This window comes from Anticarsia gemmatalis, chromosome 18 (genome assembly GCF_050436995.1).
Source record: "Anticarsia gemmatalis isolate Benzon Research Colony breed Stoneville strain chromosome 18, ilAntGemm2 primary, whole genome shotgun sequence".
Lineage (NCBI taxonomy): Eukaryota > Metazoa > Arthropoda > Insecta > Lepidoptera > Erebidae > Anticarsia > Anticarsia gemmatalis.
The window spans coordinates 3,928,262-3,949,869 of NC_134762.1; the positions used below are offsets into that span (position 1 = coordinate 3,928,262).

A 21,608-nucleotide genomic window follows, 5' to 3' on the forward strand; every position below is an offset into this window, starting at 1 on the left:
ATGTACTGAAAACGTTTACGAATTGAATTTTTACACTGATTTCAAAAACAAATTAGTAACTTTAACAGTTACATTGAGAAGAACCAAAGAACTGAATTGTCACGCAGATTTTTCAATAAAATCATATCTGTTTACATTTTGTTGTTGTATTACAAATTTGTCTAGATGGTACGACTTATAATAATTCTAGATTCAATTATTAACGACAGATATGATTTTATTAAAATTCTGGTGACTAGATGATCTTAATAATTGTTGCAAAAAATCTGAATCAATTAATTTAAAGAGAAGTTTGATTGTTCTAACGTTAGATAAAGTAGGGATGGTTTGATCCGTATCAGTGTTTTCATATCAGTTAACTAACGTCACAAAAATAACGAGTTTCTCTCAAGGATTTGTTTGTTTTGCGCTTTATATGTATACTCGTATGTATTTGAGTTTTATTTGTGATATATTGCCTGGAATATCAATATGATATCAGTAAACAATATTTGACTGATAACGTTTCAAAACCACCGAGTCGTAACACTCTGGTAGTGTCTCAGTGAGATTTTGTATTGAATTGGTTATTCTAAAATGTATGAGTGGATATTGTTGTTATAGGAAAAGTTTTTGACAATTTTACGTAGAAAATATAAAGTTTTCTTAAATTATTGCGAATATCCTAGATATATAGCTTATCGAGGTACTGAATACTTAATCTCAGCCAACATACCAACGTAGTTATTAAAATTTATTTCGTATAAATGCATGCATACAATTTATAGCAAATCTGATAACTGCACTAGCGATTAATGTAAAGTAATTTTTCGACTTATAGAAAATTTTAATGATATCATACAATGACGGAATCTTTGTCTTGTTACGCAGAATGACAGCTGTATCATATAGACGTCGGGTAATGTGTTTACTAACGACTTCATTAGTCCCCCGAAACGCAATGAATTGTTAAAACATGTTCCTTCATATTTTTAGTTAGTAAGGCTTTATCTCCCATTTTAACTCTCGTTTCCCTAACAGCTACAAACTGCTTTGTTATTACTTGACACTCGCCTGGACGGTAAGTGTTGACATTTGAGGGGAATAATACAGTTATAGTTTACAACTTGTCGTTATTTTCATACAAGAACAATCTTCGTCTATATAATTCTGAATAAAATGATAGTAGGTAGTGTTATTTTGTACGGCCAAGAAGGATTGTTGTTGTGCGGAAACACACGTTATTAATAAAATGTTGAAATGATTGTTCAAAGCGTTGCTTCATGTAGTGTCTTATGACTTAATGTTAAACAGTATGTCTAGTCCTGTGATCCTCTAACCGCCATGTTGTAATGGCATCTCACGACAATTTGTACAATAAAATCTGATATTAGTGTAAATTTTTCAATACTAATATAACATAAGCATTCGGTCTAAAGTCGCTGTAATCTCTCGTTTCGAATTCCCCTGTAAAGTTTACATCGTGTGGCCTCAAGTGTTCAACAATATTCATGTAACAGAATATAATTAGGATTTAAAGTTTCAAATAATGACTGGTTTTAAATATGTAAAATATATGTTGTGTGGCAAACTTAACATCGGTCGCGGTCACGGTGCGGCGCCGCGCAATGAGCTGACGGTATGCTTGTAAATAATTGTTACTTTTAAGTTTGTACTGTACAATATCGTTAGTTCCGAGGTCTTGGATGACTTGAATCTTGACTGCATGGGGCGCTAGGGTGTAATAAATATGTCAATGTACGGATGGTGAACATGGACTCAAATGTAATACACTTCTGTTGGATTTCATTTATTTTCTTTTTTGTAGATATGTGTAAAGTTTGGACAATAATTATATAATTGAATACTCCAAATTGTAACAATCACATGCACTTCTATTGTGTTATATAACAGTGAAACATTTCGTTTCTCGACCACATCTACTGAATCTTATGAAAACATATTGTTTTACTATTTGAAGCTGGGCTTGTAAAAGTTCGTCTTGTCTACACAGGTTGTAGACAGTTAAGGAATTCAATAAAAAAATGGGACACTTATTATTTAACATAATGATGACTTTTCAAACATATTCAGTGGATGTAGTCAGTTGTTTATTCTACACAAAGTATGTTCAATTAGTTAGTTGTAAATCACCATGTTGATTTTATTGTATTCAAGTTGTGTGATCGGAGTATCTGTACCCGTGTCATCTTGTACATAAAGTAATTAAATTTTATTTTACAAATTTATTTATATTTATGTTTCATTTATAACCATACCTATTGGATAATTCCACGGTAATCTCGTCCACCTTATATAATTATATTTTAATAATTATTATGTCATTTAAAATAAATTGGTCTTCAAATACGTCGTAAAAAAGTTCTTATGCCTTAAAATTAATTTGATGGGCTCATAGCATCCACATTAACTGTAAAGTTGATTTCAATTTTGCTAGTCTTTGGTATGTACTGCCTGAAAAGAGAGGTTTCCGTTAAATAATAATATATCAACAATCATCAAAGGTTTTCTCGGTACGCCAAATAACTGGATGTTGCAAGAGTGTTGATAGACTAAAGCAGCAAATTTAGGAGATCTGTACACTGTACAGGTGATGGAATGAATGAACGCCATTCGATCTTGTGGTCTGTATCACTTGAAGTCCTCGTTTTCATTTCTTTTCAATTACTTATATTTTTTGTGCTATAATCTGTAGTTCGATTCTCTCTATAAGAACTATTTTGGCAGTACATTTTAAAAGTCAAACTCTCGATACTCGACGGTACCGGCTGTACAGAATTGCGCTACTGCAGTAGACTACAGCACAAAGAATATAAGCGGCCTGATTAGAATTCTCATTTATATAGAAAGTTGCCGAAAACACGTCAACTCAAATACACTGTACAGTGTATTGGGCATTCAGTGATAAGTTAGCATCATTTTACAAATGCATTTCCGATGTCCTTTGTGGATATAATTTTCCTGAATTATGACATTGCTTTGTTAAGCGGTAATAATATTAGATTGATTCTGGAAAGTACCTAAAGATTAATCTTTTGAATTCGTTTTCCTGTCAATAAATATATGAAAAACGCTACTTTTAATTCCAAGCTGTACAAATGTTTGTGAAAACCTACTAGCCATACTTCAATGATTTGAGTTTCTAAGAACAAGAAATAGTATGCAATATAACTTTATGTGTCTGTATAGCAGCAGACACCAAATAATAAAAAAAAATTACAGGAGAAAAATGCGGGCGGCGTCTACTATAATTTCTTATTTAATGTATATAAAGTCTTTTAGTTAATTATATTTTTTTGCAGAATTCATTAAAATGAAGTAATCATGGATGGACATCACTGTCGAGGCAGGCCTGATAAACATTGGCATGATAACTAGTCCCCAGTTTCTGAGGTGCATTTATTGGTAGTTTATCTATTCAATAGTATTTAAACTCATATAAAAAAACGCTATCGAATAGATAAACTACCGCTAAATGCACTACAAAACTGGAGGTTGATGCCTTCAATATCTATCATCTCAATTATGCCCAGCAGTGGGACAACAATCCAAAACAAAATAAAATAAATAAATCATACATACCAATATTTGACTCCTGAAGCATCAAACATCTTTTTTGATGCTATATACTTAGGTTTGTGTGCTTTCTCATCAGAAAAATATATAACTTCCTTGATGCCTCCCTGTATGATCATCTTAGCACACTCATTGCAAGGGAACAAACTAACATAGATTGTGCAGTCTTTTACATCTGCTGCATTCTTATTGATTATAGCATTCATTTCTGCATGACATACTGAAATAATATTTACATATTATAAAAAACACAATATAAATGTTTTTGGGCATTACCAAGTTATATGGTATATTGTTTGATTTACAAATATTTAAAGTCTATATTCTTGTTTCAGAAATGTTAAATATGTATCACATTTGTGCCTTCTGACTCCTCCATTAGTCTCAGTGTATAAGACGGATACTTATTATTATACCAGGTTGAGCAATGTCTTGTCTAAATTATGTTAGAATATTTCTCGATAGTGGCCTGAGTTTCCATACACATGTTTATAACCCACTGATAATAATCTCAACAAAGTAAGAAAGACAATTACTAATCTAATTAGTAAAGAAAACATTTGTGGAATATTAACAAGCTACTGATAAAAGTTATTATACTTACAAGTAAATTGATATTAAATTTAATGAATTCTAAGATAAATGTTGTCATTGTATGTTTACTTAGTATTTGCTCTTTAAGATTGGTTATTACAAATTCTTTGAGAAAACTATGAGTTTAAAAGAAGTAGGTTTATAAAAATAAAAATTGAGAATATGAATATAGCCTTACAGCCTTGAGTGTATAAAGGCATACATAAATATACCTTTATAGAGAAAAATATAAGATATAAATACATATCTATAATAAGAAAATAGATACTACTTACTAACCATAGAGAGATTTACTTTCTAAAGGTGAGGGGGTATCCTTTTCCCATGGAAATTCATCATCACTGCATCCTATTGGCATACCATTGTAACTGAAAGTTCAAAAGTTATTAATTTTTGTAAGCATATTCTTGTATGGCTAAAATTTATCAACAAAAACAATTCAGCAACAACAGCAAGGCCGTAACCATGTCAGCGGTATGATCTGGATGCATTCTTGGATGGATGGTCAGGGAAAAGGGGTTTTTTTGCTTGGTAGTGACAGAAATAGCTTAATACTACAAAAAGTAATACCCAATGCCCACAATTTTGTTTTCCTTATTAACAATACAAGCACCAACTTGATAACTCGGGTCTTTACTCCGTTTTGCAGCCAAAAACGCTGTCGCCATAAAATATTCTCGCCAATCGAGATAACCGTTACGTTTTTTCTGTGGGGTCTGTCTGAAATGAGTAAAAATAGCTTTAACATATTGCAACCAAGAATGATTTTTTTAAATTTTGTGAGACAATCACGAATAAATAAAATTTATAGGTTGGAATGGTGTTTAACAACATGAATAAACAATTTAAAACAGACCGCGAAGAATGTATAAAGTTAGTTAATTGTACACTTACTTCTGTAATGACATATTAGCCGTCATTTCTGTTATATCCATTTATTATTTATCACCTTACTCAGAACTATATTATATTTATAAAATTGAGAGTATTTTGTTGCGGAAGTTTTTCGAGACGTACACTGCCCGCGCTAGACGAGAGTTGACATAAAACGTCAATTTGACATCCCGGCTGCTGAACAGCTGTTTTTGATTGTGTCAAAAACGTTTAGTTATGACAAGTGTTGACGTAATCGTAGTATTGGTATTATAGAATTAATAAAAATATGACAGCATGTTAGAATATTGTAATTATTGGTTATTCAATGATAAAAAAAATAAATAGTGCGTCCTTAATATTTAACTACTTTTTAAGTGACGCAATTGTGGAGCAAGGAGATTTTGTTTAAAGAATTATAAAAATAAAGCTACGGCGGCCAGTTTCATTCAAGCCAGCCAACTGTGCAGGACTTTGTTTATAGTGGCCAAGTGCGTGCACAATGCACAGGTACACTCTCTATTCCTTTACTCTCATAGTCTGGTGGAACGGCTAAACCGATACGACCAGATAGAAGTCAGGCGTAGGACCGACGGCTTTACGTGCTTTCCGAGGCATGGAGGTCTACGACTTCAACTTCCTAACCCATATCTGAGAATTTTTTGAACAGAAAGCTCTGAAAATAATTTTTGGACCGATCCGGGATTCGGACCTCTTGCGCGGCAGTCGTAAACACTACCGACCGCGCCACTGATCCCTTCATAACACATACTACCTATTACATTAGATCTAAAGGTAGTTACTTATTTATATACACAAAAACATGTTAATCAAACGTTGTCAATGATTATAAGTCTTATGCTTAATTTGTATTCAACCAGTCGAGAATCTTATGAAACTGTTACGTGATTCAAATAACTTGTGCCGCTTGTGAATGAAGGTCAATAAAGGAAACAGTTAAGAATAGTTATTATATTGGCCACCAACAATTTACAATGATCCGCATTTTCAATCGTACTTAAATCATAGTTAGTAGGTATATAGTACCTACCTAATAACAGGTACAGTAACCTACATTGCAACATAGATAAATTGAAAAAAAGATGAACACTTAATACGGGTGCATTATTATTCCGAATCGAAAAATACATTGTTTGCGTGCGTTTCTGTTTCAGCGACCCAATTCTTCAATAGGTCTGCACCAAGCGATGATCGACTGCTACCAGTATAATCATGAACCTTTACGATTTTTTACTCACAATAATATCTAATAATTGCCGTAATTCAAATCGAATTACAAAAATTAAAAATAATAAAACCATTAACTAATCAAACGATATTATATTACATCAAATTATGTACTGAAACGCGGTAATTATTTTTGGTCGTCCTTCAGTTCGATCTATTGTAGATCTTTAATAATATGGTAGCACATCTTTATTTATATTTATGTATAAGGTAGGCTAGCCTGCTACATATTAATGCTATATAGGCTGTTGCATAATAATTGATACAGTTGATCGCGCAGAATAATATTTATTTACAGACTGAGGTTGAACTTGACCATAAAAATAGTATGCAAGGTTTCGTACAATAACAGTCTTATATTTTATGTATAATAATTAAGGTTTCGTTTAAATTTAAACAGCCTACAGTTTAAACATATCCTTTTGGAAAGGGTTATTCCTCGTACTGAATTTAGCCTTACTGTGAACGGTGTAAGGACGCAAAAAGACCTCATAGTTCCGGCACATTGACTCAACCATTATGTAAGACGACATGACCGCGAGCGCTTACGATCCCAGCCACTGGTTGACATCTAGCCGTCAACGAGCGGCCTGTGACCCGAAGTGTTGCTTTGACCGTACTCATGTCTGTGTATTGCACTCTATAATTTCATGAAACATAAATAAATAAATTTACATACCAATATTTGACTTTCGTATCGATTTTGTTATTTTGGTTATTTTATATCAATATCGAAAAGTGTTTTATAATGACGACTTTAATTCAACCAAATACTTAATGAGGTAAGTATAAAATTATCTTTGAACACACTCAACCTAATTACTTTGCAATTACTATTCGTTAATTACCAAAAAACAAATTAAACTCATATGTTTTATCATTTTATTAAACAATTCGATGTATGGGTGAAGTAAAAGTGAAACTTTAACGTACATTATACGATAATGCGATATAATAGGCATTATGTAGGCCTTGAACTGAATTCTATGTAGGTGAGCCATATATAAACGCATTGATGAAATGCACAAAAATGTCGTTTGAATAAAAAGTTGGTAGTTCTCGATTTTCCAGTTTTTTTAAAGTTGATAACTGATAAACAAATACCCTGTGGGGATAGTCCGATTCGAAGTGTATGCGAATTATTGCGAATATCGCGATCACGAGGTGTTTATTTGATTCCCGGGTTGGGAAAACAGTTGGGTTTAAAAAAAAATCTTATTATTTTTTTTAAGGACAACTCTCGCACTATGAATAGCTCTTGTGTCGCGAAGACTTTTACAAACAATGGACACAAAGTACAAGCAGACCCGAAACCACTATCTGTGGATCGCACAAATATTTGATCAGTGTGGGAATCGACATGAATACCTGGTAAGGTTAGGATCACTAACTGCATGTTTGAAGCAGTGGTTTAAGGTAGTGGGTTCGAATCCCACCCGGGACAAATATTTGTGTGATGACAAGTATCTGTTCTGAGCCCGGTGTTAATTTATCTTAATAATTATGCATTTAGAAGTACAGTATGTTTATCACTTATTCGGTTAACATTGTAGATACAAGCTCTGATTAGTTTGAAATCAAAAATGTTTGTGTATTATTTAATAATATTTATTTGTTTGTTAGGTTGCTATGCCAAAAAAAACTGAACAAGCGCGATATAAAGATACGCACATTTTTTTTTCTTTTCTTGTAGAAATCGAACCTACTACCTTTGGTGCAGTGATATTGGCATGGCGACCACCTTAACCAGCGCGCCACTAGCGTCACAATTTGACAATCTATGGTCGTAAATTGTATGTACCTATAAGAAAGCGATAATATACGACTGTAATTTTTTAAAAGTAACCTTATCACCCCCAAAAATTGAGTTTGGCAATAACGAAAGGCTGCGACCGGCAAGTTTTAGTTGTGTTAAGTTGTTGATTGTCCTTCCGAAGCGCGGCCATCGTTCAGTGTTCGCGTTAAATAAATCTATTTATTTAACATAAACTGTGGCAGTCTGTTACGTTCTGTTTTTAAGTGAGTTGTGTTTGTCTATGCTACGTCTATGGTTCAAGTGTTAAAAAAGTTCCGCGTAGTTTGTACACATCGAAATAAAAAATAGCGGTTTTAACGGTGGGGCTTGAAAAATAAATTCAAATAAAAGGAATAGGATATGTACTTATTTTGAATTTGAAATGTGTTAATTACAGTCAAGTAATTTAAACACTATTTGGAATTATTTTTTAGAAAATATTACAGTTTTGAATTAATAATCTTATAATATTAGGATATAAATAAATTATTGGTTTTTACTAACTAGATTAGGTATTTTAAATAATGAAATTGTATACGAGACAGTGTTTAATAAATTGAGATCAGTTGTGAATTAAAACAAGTGTTTAGTGGCCCGGTTTTCTCTTGACAAAATGTTGATTGGAGTGTTTTTCAATAACCACGGTCGACCATCGTCCACGTGGGGGCTGGATAACTCTATGGCCCTCTCATTTATAAAAAAATAATTTATAATAAATATATAAGTACTTACCAGAAACGGCTAGGGTTAATTGTTTTTCAAATTAAGTGACAGTCCCTACAGGTTACACGCAACTTAAAAAAATCTTAAATTTTCTAGCCTGGGAGATCTATCCCCGTTGACGAATCTACTAATTTGTGATTTAACTGTTATATTTTTCCCAGTGTCATAGCTCCTAAATAAAGCATAATTAATATACAAACTCAGTTTCACAAGATTTCGTCAATGAAAATGCCTGAAAGTGTTTAATTAGTCTGATTCACAAGTAGTACATGATTACAACGTATCAACACAATATGCCCGTAAAAATTGTTCACGTCCATTAATTGAATCGATTACATTGGTTTATGCACTATGTAGTCTATACTCGGACAAGGGTACACATTACAACAGCCAGCGGACAATAGCAACTATTACTTCGAAATATAATTTATTATAAGTAAGGTACCTGCGGGTATTAAGGCCTGTCGGGTAATAAGGCCTAAATAACAAAAAACGTACGAAATACAGTAGTAGACGATCAAGATTACAGTCACACAAGCTCAGAGCGTATACGAGTCGCTGCAAAGTGGCGGACACACTCTTGCACCTCTCCCCCCGGAAATGTCATCGAAATCATTCAGAAGTGCGGTTCAGCAGCACGAATTATAAAAATTGACTCCAGTAAAACGTAAGTTGTTTAGAAAATATCATATTTACAAACCTGTATTGACTGTCCGCTTATTAATTAACGTATGCTTGTCCTTAGATTACCGTTTTAAGAGACTTGTAGTTATAAAAATTATATTATTATTCTTTTCTGTAAATAGGTGGTTGGCGGATATTAAGGCCTATAAAATTTTACAATAGGCCTTATTATACTCCTATTTTTTTAACTGCTATATAAGTAGGAGCGTGTTTTTAAAATATTTGTTAGTGGGTAGTATATACGTAGTTTATATTTTCAATTTATTTATTATTGTTTTCAGTGCTTACAGTCACGATGCCTCCCAAACGAGCATTGTAGTCAGAAGGCGATCTGACAAAAATAAATCACAAAAAAAAAATATCGGTACGGTCATGCCTGCAAAGAAGATAGAATGGATGATGCAATGAGGCAATGTTCGCGATGCTTCAAGTGGTACCACGAAGAATGTGTCGGTTTGACTGCAGAATATACTGATGATTTTCAATGTCCTGATGGATGCGAATAAGGACAATTTATTTTATTTATTAAGACTACTATGCTTTCTATTGCCTTTTGTCAATGATTATTGATGTCAAGAATACTAATTTACTTAGTTTAAGTTGATTTTTGAATAGTTTATAGTATAGGCCTTTTTACCTTACCCTATTATAATAAGGCCTAAAGACAGCGTTTTTTTAAAAGTGTTATAATGTTTTAGTTTTAGGCTTTAGAAGCTATTTTTTGTTTAAACTCGGTAGTAATATAAGTACATGACTGATTATTATAAAAACTGGTTGATTATATTGGATATTCTTCATTTTATTACAAATCTCCCTTAGCTAGGCCTTAATACCCACGGGTACCTTACTTTAAAGCTACGTTTAGACAAGCCTTCAGCGTTTTGTATAGTGTTCATATGACACGCGCTTGTCAGGCGTTGAACGTGCGTTGTCGCGGCAATAGATTTCTGTAGAGTTCTTTTCATTTGCCAGAGATGGACGTAGAAACAGTTTTAGCGGTGATTTTATAGGTACCAACGCGACAGAAGACGGACGTATTAGCTTCACCCAATTTTGACAAGGGGACAGGCTGACTGAAAGCCAGTACATAATTTTGTATCCCAAATTAAGGCAATTACGACCCAAATTTTGAACTATTTTAGAATGTCCATCAAGTCATTTGATGACCTACTGGCTCTTATGAGCGATGAACTAGTAAAAGCTTCGGTTTCCATTTCGGACGGTTTCTGAACGAAAAGATCTCTAATAAAATGCATATATCCGTGTCGAAAGCGCGCGCTTTACTAGACGGAAACATGGAAAACCAATGATATCGAATATTTTAGCATGTGTACGGCCTGAATAAAAAGTATGTAGTTGTAAACGCGCGTTTAACGCTCGTCATCTGAATGTACCCTAAAGATAATAATAAAATAAATAGCAAAAAAAAAACAACTGTTTTAGTGGATAGAATAAGATAGTGCGTTGGGGCAAGTCTGGACCACGGGTAAGCCTGGATAGTTAAAAATTAAATGTAGAAATCATTTGTAACTACCCGAGCATACCCAGGCGTCGGAAATTGCCGCAATGGATGTTACCCTGACTTTGAAAACTAGTCGATGCGTCGAAATTACAGAAATATATTGTAAAAGCCATTATAAATCGCGTAATACAATTAGTATTCACTTACAAAATTACTCCATACAGTTACTCAATTTAAAAAAATAAGGCAATTGCGGCCTTTTGAGACATTCTATCAGTTATTCAGCGTTACTGAAGGGCATTACGTTTGTGTTGTAATACGAGGATACATTAAAATAAAGCTGACTTTTGTCTTCCAAACAGTTCATTTTAGACTACATCCCTCGTTAACAACTTAACTATAATAAAATCTAAATTAAGCGTCATTAAAATTCAAATATATTTATACGTTCAAGGATACGCCAGGTACCATTGGATATATATATGAATATGTGTAACAAGCAACAATTCGAGAATTATTTAAACATAATATCAATAACCTGTGAAATCTATCGACCAGCACATCGGAAGCAATGGCAGCAAACAATGGTCATAATTTATAATATTCAGAAATGAAATACGAGCGAGGAGATTAGATAATGATGATTAACTATAAAGTAGTGCATTAGGTACTAATACGTCTAAAATAAACATTTACTAACGCGTAATTACTTAAATCGAGTCATAATTAGGACTATTAATACATCATGTATTAAAGTGAAGACCAATGATTTATTTATAGATATGAATCAACGTAGTAACTAGTGCAAGCAAAAGGAAAAATGTCGGTAAACACAGTGGTGAATGAGTTTTTCAAGATGATACAGTCTTGGAGCTCCGTGCCGCTCGTGCAGTGGTTGCTGAGAGGCCTGGCCTTATCCCAGGCCGTCATGCAGACAGACTGGCCACAGAACTACCGGTTAAAAGGTACGTGAACACTAGGTAATACAATAGGGATATTTCCAAGGTAAGAACAAAAATTATAACTAGCCCGCCAGTCAGATAATTTAAAAAGGTTAGACACGGATTTTCTTTTTATTAAAAACCAATAAAGTGACTTACTCAAAAAGCATTAAAGTTATGGAGCGTATGCTAAAAACGTCACGGTGTTGTACATTTTGTACTCTAACGTGACGTCATGCGACTTTTCAACTGAATGTATCGCGGTAATAATTTGATTATGCACAAAAATTACAAATATGTGTGTAATTTTTTTCACATTCTACTAATTGGACTAAAAAAACGAAATTAGTCATCATTCCTATTGCGTTATATTATAATTCGGTGATTTATTTTCGCAGCAGTCCTACAGACTTATATTTAATATCATATATTATAGTTTTATCAATTACTTATTTACTAGTGGACGGGCCCGACTTCGTTCGGTTATAGTACAATTTTATCCCACTGATTCCATTCTCGCGGTTTTGATCCGACCGATTGTACAAATCATACCCCGGCTGTTACAAACAAAAAAAAAAGAATTATCTAATTTAGTTGAGTTGTTCAAAAGTTATGCGCGTACATATATTTCGGTGATTCAGTTTTATTTATATAGATAATAGACATAATAAATTGCTTATGTATATAACATCACGCTTTTTATACCTGAAAAATTTTGCAGAAGTGTGAGATACAACTGCGTTTCGCTATTTACAATGTAAGTTCTATTCTTTGTAACCAGGGGAGGGTATAAAGCTATATCGAATACGTTACTAAACTTCGAGATTATATCTAGACAATTCTAATATAAATTAGACATGCTCAAATACCACCTTGGATGACTCGGGAATCAAACCCAAAACTCACGATCAGCGTTCGTACACTCCCGCCCACACAACAGAGGCAATCAATATTACAAACACTTTGTTCTATTTTCGCAACATTGCTAATTATTTGTATCTAATAACATATAGTTTTATCAATAACTAGCTGACCTGCGCAACTGGGCTTGCATCACATAAGAGAGAATGGGTCGATTTTTTTCCCGTTTTTGTAACATTTCTTACTGTTACTCTGCTCCTATTAGTTGTAGCGTGATGATATATAGCCTATAGCCTTCCTCGATAAATGGGCTATCTAACACTAAAAGAATTTTTCAAACCGGTCCAGTAGTTCCTGAGATTAGCGCGTTCAAACAAACAAACAAGCTCTTCAGCTTTATATTATTACTAGCTGACCCGCGCAACTTCGCTTGCGTCACATAAGATAGAATGGGTCAAAATTTTCCCCGTTTTTGTAACATTTTTTATTGCTACTCTGCTCCTATTGGTCGGAGCGTGATGATATATAGCCTATAACCTTCCTCGATAAGTGGACTATCTAACACTGAAAGAATTTTTTAAATCAGACCAGTAGTTCCTGAGATTAGCGCGTTCAAACAAACAAACAAACAAACAAACAATCAAACAAACAAACAAACTCTTCAGCTTTATAATATTATAGTATAGTATTAGTATAGATTGGTATAGATTGCATGATTCATCATGTAAATGTATCGTTTTAATTAAGTAATGCAACCGAAACGTCTGGTCTAACTGATCATTCCAGTCTGCAATGATTGCAGATCAAGTTTCAAGTCAAGGATCAATGGCGGAAGTGTTTCGACTCGATTGTGACAAACTTGTATGGACGTGATTATATTGACGCAAGACAAGTAGACGCATAAATTATAACGAAACTATCTCTACTATCTTATTTTTGACTAACTGACCCGCGCAACTTCGCTTGCGTCACATAAGAGAGAATGGGTCACGTTTTCCCCCGTTTTTGTGACATTTTTTAATGGTACTCTGCTCCTGTTGGTCGTAGCGTGATGTTAGCCTATAGCCTTTCTCAATAAATAGGCTATCCAACAGTAAAATAATTTTTCAATTCGCATCAGTAGTTCTTGAGATTATCACGTTCAAACAAACTAACTCTTCAGCTTAATAATATTAGTATAGATATTGCATTATTACTCAAAATATTTGGTTAAAATGACACTGAAAGTTGCATCAAGATCAGATATGCAAACAAATTGTTCCACATGGCCTCAATTTCGATATTTGCTGTCTCAATTTCATTTTTATGTTTTGATATTATGTGAAACATCAAATATATTAGGTTGGGGAAAAAGTCTTTTCGCATTATGGTATGAATGAACTTGTAATAAAATATTTTCTCTACACAAAAAAGCTCGATATTTGGGTACCTCACGAGCTCACTAAAAGAAACCTAATGAACCGTGTACTCATTTGTGATTCTTGAAGCCAAAGAGATTTTATTACAAGTTCATACATACTATAATGCGAAAAGACTTTTTCCCCGACCTAATATTATAATGCAAAATTAAAAGTTAGAATACCTTTTTTATTCACCTGACGTCTCGATTCACAGTAGATGCAATTCGATCGAGTCGCGAAAGTTTAAAATCGTTCATATTTTACTTTTTACCTTCCGCATGCAACTGCCTCTGTGGTGCATACGGTAGTGTATCCGACTGAGGTTGGTAGTTCGATTCCCGGGTAAACTGCTATTGGTATTTTTTGTTTATTTAAGAATGTTTTTCATTAGTAGCTGGTAAATGGCTATTACGTGGGGCGACCATGTTAATGCCGAAGCATGGGAGTATCCCACCTCTTTGTTAACTTTTGGGTATAACAGTACTTACTGCAATTTGTACTAGAGTCTATAGATTTTTTTTATAAGAGATGTGACGAAGTTTAAGGGTCGGCGCAAACGGGCCACCGACCACAGCCACTGGTGGCCAGCGACACCCACTTAACACGTTTTTCCATATATTTTGTATCCTGTAGCGAGTGGCTGCCACCGGCTACACGTGTGCGGTGTGTCTATACAAAATATATGGAAAAACGTGTTAAGTGGGTGTCGCTGGCCACCAGTGGCTGTGGTCGGTGGCCCGTTTGCGCAGACCCTAAAGGATTTTTAGTTAAAGTACCTTTGTAATAGATTTGTGTGGTAGATTTAATGAATGACAGATAGCGACGTTTGTGAGTGCGGTTGACTTCTTTATTTAAGGTTGCGGTTATAAATAATACACTCAGCGGCAGAAAAAGTGGCCCAAGCGCTTATCGTGAATTTGTAAACAAATTAAGTAATATATGAAAGATATATTGTTGTAAGTAGTTGCGAAGTGATCTGTTTAGTGTTATGAAGTGTTGAATTTCAGATTAATTTAAGTGACGGATGACTTTTTCTAACAATGTGTGTTAGAACTGAATTCAGTGTTGATTCGAGAGGTCAGTTGAATTCTGTATTTTGAAATATTGCTGCACGGAAACGATTTTCTTTGTAATTTATATTGATTATTGGTCTATTTAGATTTTAGAAAAGATTTGAAGATGCCACTTTCTGCTGAACAAGTGGCTTAGGTGGTCTTGTTGTCCGATCAGGGCCATTACCATTGAGAGGTGGCTGCATTTTTCAATGTATCGCGTACCACTTTAAGGTCTGCGATTAGGAGGTATCGTGAGACTGGTCTCTACACGCGGCGACTAGGAATTGGACGAACACGATGTACATCCGCAAGAGATGACCGATTTGTTAACCTCGAGGTGCTGAGAAACCGCTTTCTGACAGCGTTTGAGATTCACTAGAGGCTTCAAGCGGCACGCGGAGTCATTCTTAGTGAACGGAACATGAGGCGAAAGATAAAAGAACGTAATTTACAGGCAGGAAGACCAACCCGAGTACTAGAACTCGAGAGACACCATCGAGTTGCGCGATTACGATTTGCTCGTAAACATGTGAATTGGCTATCGACCAATGGAGCAAGTTCTTGTTAACCGATGAGTGCTGAGTAGCATTAAGAGCACCAAATGGTCGTGAGAGAGTGTAAAGACGCCATTAAGGACGGTTTTTTCCCAACACAACACGTCAGACGGTCAGTTACAAAGGTAGGTCTGTTATGGTATGGAGAGGTGTATGTTTGGAGGCACGTACGGAGCTTGTCATCGTAGATCAGCGCCTAACAGCAGCCGGGTACATTGAAGAAATCTTCCAAGACCATGTTGTACCACTTATGGATTTCATTGGTCGGGAGGATTAACTCTAATGCAGTTTAATGCGCGCGCTCATAGCGCCCGCGTTGTGGAATCGCACCTTGCTGATATCGGGATTCAAAAACTGGCTTAGCCTGCTCACAGTCCAGACATCAACCCGATAGAACATGTCTGGCACATGCTAAAAAACAATGTATGTGCACTGCCTAACCCACCAGAATCACTTGGTGAGCGAAGAACCGCTCTAGTCAGAGTGTGGGATAAAGTTCTTCAAGAAGTAATTAAAACATCCTCCAAAGCATGCCAGAATGCATGCAGGTCACCATAAATGCTAGAGGAGGTAACACGCGGTATAAACTAGATTTTTTCTTTGGTGCTGAATTAGGTTTTTGCAAAAACTTTCAGTAAGCGATTTCGACAAAAGCTGTATTTTTTAATTTTTCCCATTTTTGATTAAAAATTACGACTATTTAGTGTAAATTGTAACTAAACTTGTGTATAAACTGTTTAACTAATAGTTATAACCAAAATAATAACCATATATTGATATTCTAAAAAGTTTTATCGTAGTTTTGCTTTGGGCCACTTTTTCTGCCGCTGAGTGTAGTTTGTCCGTTTTTACAACCTGTATTTATTTGTCCTCATAATTTACAGGGTTTTTGTACTGTATCGAAAAAGTCGGCAAGGTAAAATACATAAAAAATTTATATAGTACTCCCTTTTTATTTATTTTCTTGCACTTGTAAAAGGTCGCTTAAATAACTTCCTTTTTTTAACCTAGCAATGAGATATTGAAATGTGGTTTTTGTTTATACAGAAGTATTTTTGAGTAAGTTCATAATAATATCAATGACACGGTGATGGTTTACTATAGAAATGTTTTCGTTGCCATCAGAAACCACATTATTATATAACATTTTGTATCAACACAGTTTTCGAATTTAACGCGTAACCTTTCGTATCACATTATAGGTTAAAAATGAAATTGCACAATTTCACGATGTTTTTGTCAAAAGACGAAACTGACGTTACTATACCTTACTCACATGACATTATTACATGACTTCAAAAAAGAAGGAGACTCCCGATTCGGATGATTACGTGCTTATTTTTATGTAACTTCGGGCATATCTCTGTTCTTTTGGCGTTGATTTACAAAATACATTTTATATTCGAAAGCGGCTTCGTTCATTATGGTCCTTAAATCGATATGGTCCCATTTAAATTTTGTGTAGATTTGGTGATGAGTTTAGAGACAGAATTCTGAAGTATTCTATATAAATGAAATCTTTACTAATATTATAAGTGCAAAGGTTTGTAAGTATGTTTGTAACGAATTGGCTCTATAAGGACTGGACCGATTTGAAAAAAAAAACTTCATTAGAATGCTACATTATCAATTAACAAGGGCTATTTTAATTGCAAGAAAAATAAGAACTCAAACTATAATGTTTGTCCACCCGTACAAACATGGGACGGGCTATTATTCTTCAATAAACGGTTATTATTATGATGTGTGTGGTGATGAATTGTTGTAAACAAAAGTATATGATAGTATATCTAATCAAATATGTTCACAGATGGTGACAGATTCGACTTCATAGTGGTGGGGAGCGGGTCGGCTGGCGCGATAGTGGCAGCTCGCCTCTCCGAGGTGGCCAGCTGGGATGTGCTCCTCATTGAGGCTGGAGGGGATCCACCACCTACTAGCGTGGTTAGTATCGAATCGCTATTATCTCTGATCAGCTTCACAAATTTTCTTGTGTAACTTATTCTGAAAATAAAAGAGGAGAAGGTTTAAAAGCATCAATTGTTATTAAGTCGCAGCGCCCAAATTCAAAGAAACTAGCTAACTGCACGGATAATATACCCGAACACCAAATCCATCACTCTTATATCCCGATTGGCCAGTAGTCCCCTTTAGATACAAGGTCGACGTCTTCAAATGTTCTCCAGGCCTAATATGTATTTTCATTTCGTTACCAAGCCTTAGGGAATTAATTTCCAAAACATTGACACACTAGCCTCTCATTAATAGTCACTTGTATGATGTGCCTATGACTCTGTTGGCCTCACGCGTTGTTTAGCCACGCGACTGTTTTTAATGCCCAGATGTTGCAACAAGGCTGACCACTATCTATTACGGTGATTTATATGTTTTAACGCAATTCTAAAGTATGATACTTTGTAAAAATACTTGTTCGTTAAATTGAGTAATTCTTACAGGTCCCTGGTTTGTTTCCAACTCTTCAAAATACTGAATATGATTGGAGTTATCACGCACAAGTTGACGAAGGCATCGGGCGTATACATCCTGATGGAATGATACCATACACTCGCGGCAAGATGCTCGGAGGATGTTCTTCTATTAACTACCTCATTTACTCTAGAGGAGTTCCTCAGGACTATGAGGAGTGGAATAGAGTAGCTCCTGGGTGGGATTGGCAATCAGCACTTTACTACTTCAAAAAGCTAGAAGGTATGACTGATACAACTGTATTAGAAAATCCAGAAAACGCTTACCTTCATTCGCCTGATGGACCTGTTAAAATCTCCAGGCCTGTTACTTTAGCTTCTACAGCTGCGATAGATGATAGCAGATTAGAGTCTTACGAAGAAATTGGTATCAAAAGGGTATTGGAAAACAATGGTCCAGAAATACTAGGAGCTGCACGACCGCATCTAATTATTCATAATGGTAGAAGATACAGTACAGCAGAAGCTTACCTAAAACCGGCGAAAGACAAGCCAAATTTGAAAGTAGCTAAATATTCCGAAGTCACAAGAGTTCTCATCGATCCTGAGACTTTAGAAGCATACGGCGTAGAAGTTGCAACACCTGATAAAGAAGTAATCAAAGTTTACGCAACTAAAGAAGTTATTGTTTCCGGCGGCGTCATAAACAGTCCGAAATTGTTGTTACATTCGGGTCTTGGCCCTGAAAAGGAATTATCGAAACTTGGCATTGATACTCTAGTAGACTTACCGGTTGGTAAAAATTTCCATGATCATCAAATTATTCAATTAGTACTTCAAGGTAAACCGGGTCTGGATACAGTTGCTCAAAACCTGTTAACGGCTCCACAGTTGGACACTGTACCGATTCCAGTGCAAAGCGGATTTTTCAGACTTAATGATTCCTTTGCAAGATATCCAAGCAGAAGACAACCACATTTTCAATTCTTCAATACTTACATCGGTGCTGGGGCTGCTCCCGTTTTATACATAGGTTGTAGAACAGTGATCAATGGTGACAGGTCGTTTTGTACATCACTTGGCAAAAGTAATACATTTAATGAAATAGACAATATTTTGGTGGTCCAGCTGCACCCTTTGTCTAGAGGCGAAGTAAAATTGAAAAGTAATGATCCTTTCGAAGATCCTATAATTAATTTAGGGTATTATAGAAACAAATATGATTTAGCCGTAGCCACAGAAGGATTGAAGTATATGAGTACTTTGATAAATACGACATATTTTAGAAAAGTAAGAGGCAAAATTGCGAGGCTTCATGTGAATGGTTGTGATGGTATTAAGTGGGGCACAGATGAGTATTGGCAATGTTATGCTAGAAACGCCGTGACGTCGATACAACATGGGGTCGGCACTTGTAGGATGGGTCCTAATGGAGTGGTGAATGAGAGGTTGAAGGTTTACAATGTAGCTGGTTTAAGGGTAGTTGACGCGTCAGTTATACCGAGTATTCCTAGCGGCAACACCAATACTCCTGTCATGATGATTGGAGAAAAGGCGGCAGATATGATCAAAGAAGAGTATGGACTCTTAACTGTACGGCGATATTATTAATTTATATACAGCTGTGTAAATCAGTTCAGCCAAAATACAGCCCAAGTAATTCATAGCCATAAACTTGTTTTGAATTAGAAGTGCCATTTTACGTGAAGTCCAATATTTTAACTGATTTAGGGCCGGTTTCACGGCTTATAGATAAACCCACAGCAAATGTCTTGAAACAAAAATGTCAAAATACAATGTGATAAGCTTCCTGGTACTTATTTATAAGTGGTGAAATCAGTGCTTTATATTGTAGTATACTGTTTGTCTACAATTTAACGTAAATCATATATTATAAATACTACATAGTTAGATATGTACCTAGTCAGCGTGGTAACCAAGGCTTAACTTTTGTATTTATAGTCATTTTTCTTAACATTGTTGCGCGATACAGCTGGTACTATCGAGTATCGAGAGTTGGATATTTAAAATAAACTGTAAAAATAGTTCCACCGGCGCCCGCTGGCACAGATCAGATTTTCATACAAAAATTCTTGATAGCGACCCGGTTGACGATAGTCGATAGTGGCAAAGAATCCCGCTTCTCTGTAGTCACAACATAATGTATAATTGAAGTATAACCTAAGTAGATAAACAGAAACGCATGCATTAAGTAATTATTACAATTATTTACGAATAATGGTCGAAAAACAATCAACAGGATTCGATATGTTCCTACCAACGGTTCTTGTGAAAGCATAATTCTTAATGATTACCTTTATTGCCAATACAATTCGGTTATACATGTTTTATTCAACGTGAAGTCAACTGTGTGCATTCATTCAAGTCTTGCTCAATGGCGGCGATTACGAATTTTTAATGCGAGTTGCTTCGTATACGATTTAATTATAAACGTTATGTCTGTGGCTCTTTAGGATAGACTCGCAACCTTTAATGCACTAGCATCCCCTAATTTGAACAATCCCTAATTTTACAAGAAATTATTCTTGTTTATTTATCATCAATTAATATTTGAATCTACTCATAATTAAAAACAATGTACATAGTAAAAAAGAAAAATACTTAAATATAATAAATATTAGGCATTATAAAATATCCCCTCATCGCCGTTTTCACGTGCCCAGAAGACTGGCAGCATTATTGCAACGTGGATTATTTTAACATTTTGTTGCTGCTTAGTATTTGCGTTGGCGTCTACTACCGTCTATCCACAAAAATCCATAGCCCTTTATAGGGCGGTATCGCTCCCGTTGGAAACCTATGCCCTGTCCCTCTTATGAATTCGTAAAAAAATATGAAGTTATGAAAGGCTTATAAAGTGTTTTGTGTCTTTCACTCCTTAGCGTGAAAGGCTTATAAAGTGTTTTGTTTCTTTCACTCCGTAGCGAAATGAAAAAGAGACAACATATTATAGTAGCTTTTTAACTAAAATAGGTTTATAGTATGTTTATGAATAAGAGTTTCATTTTATTTCTAGTTAGTTATGCGTGTGATACCAAAGTTATTGTATGTAGTCTTTAATGAATAAATAAATACATTTGTTTGAATTCACGTAGTTTCATTTTTCATAATGATATTAATGTTGTAACAACACGCCATTTGCTCTCAATAGTTGAAGGCAAATAAAATAGACCCAAGGGTTAAAACCCCAAAGCGGTTAAACGAGCTCCTAAAAAGCTTCAGGTTACTGATGAGGAAAATAAATTGAGAAAATTTTATGCAACACCCCGACCCAGGAATCGAATCTAAAACCTTATTATGGTCGATAGTTTTAATAAACAATTAAATTTTAGTTCCGGTGTCTGTCTGTAGCTAACTTATGTATAACCGTTAGCTTAAAAAACAATACAATTATG

At 34.9% G+C, this 21,608-nt stretch overlaps 2 protein-coding genes across 3 annotated transcripts; one reads left to right on the forward strand and one right to left on the reverse strand.

Annotated features, from left to right (window-relative positions):
• Positions 1-1,773: 1,773 nt before the first annotated feature.
• On the reverse strand, positions 1,774-5,218 carry LOC142980768 (deoxycytidylate deaminase). Its single transcript, XM_076126347.1, has 5 exons — positions 5,065-5,218; positions 4,741-4,890; positions 4,450-4,538; positions 3,583-3,796; positions 1,774-2,454 (listed from the first exon to the last, which is right to left on the reverse strand). The coding sequence occupies exons 1-5, from the start codon at positions 5,103-5,105 to the stop codon at positions 2,379-2,381; spliced, it is 570 nt and encodes a 189-aa protein (XP_075982462.1). The 5' UTR covers positions 5,106-5,218; the 3' UTR covers positions 1,774-2,378.
• A 2,968-nt stretch (positions 5,219-8,186) lies between these two features.
• Positions 8,187-21,299, forward strand: LOC142980534 (ecdysone oxidase-like). Of its 2 annotated transcripts, none has more exons than XM_076125968.1 (4): positions 8,187-8,310; positions 11,736-11,920; positions 17,577-17,710; positions 18,223-21,299. In XM_076125968.1, exons 2-4 carry the CDS (start codon positions 11,776-11,778, stop codon positions 19,801-19,803), a joined length of 1,860 nt encoding a protein of 619 aa, XP_075982083.1. In that variant the 5' UTR covers positions 8,187-8,310; positions 11,736-11,775; the 3' UTR covers positions 19,804-21,299. The 2 variants fall into 2 exon arrangements, with proteins under 2 accessions (XP_075982083.1, XP_075982085.1); XM_076125970.1 differs by having other exon boundaries at positions 8,265-8,406.
• The last annotated feature ends 309 nt before the right edge of the window (positions 21,300-21,608 follow it).

What these genes read in the sequence shown, in the direction of transcription:
- LOC142980534 (XM_076125968.1), top strand. Translation starts at nt 11,776, where the DNA reads ATGTCGGTAAACACAGTGGTGAATGAGTTTTTCAAGATGATACAGTCT. An exon ending in ACAGAACTACCGGTTAAAAG is followed by an intron (nt 11,921 to 17,576) that starts GTACGTGAACAC and finishes ATATGTTCACAG; the next exon opens with ATGGTGACAGATTCGACTTC. An exon ending in ATCCACCACCTACTAGCGTG is followed by an intron (nt 17,711 to 18,222) that starts GTTAGTATCGAA and finishes TAATTCTTACAG; the next exon opens with GTCCCTGGTTTGTTTCCAAC.
- LOC142980768 (XM_076126347.1), bottom strand. Translation starts at nt 5,105, where the DNA reads ATGGATATAACAGAAATGACGGCTAATATGTCATTACAGAA. An exon ending in GCTAATATGTCATTACAGAA is followed by an intron (nt 4,891 to 5,064) that starts GTAAGTGTACAA and finishes TACTCATTTCAG; the next exon opens with ACAGACCCCACAGAAAAAAC. An exon ending in AACAAAATTGTGGGCATTGG is followed by an intron (nt 4,539 to 4,740) that starts GTATTACTTTTT and finishes TTGAACTTTCAG; the next exon opens with TTACAATGGTATGCCAATAG.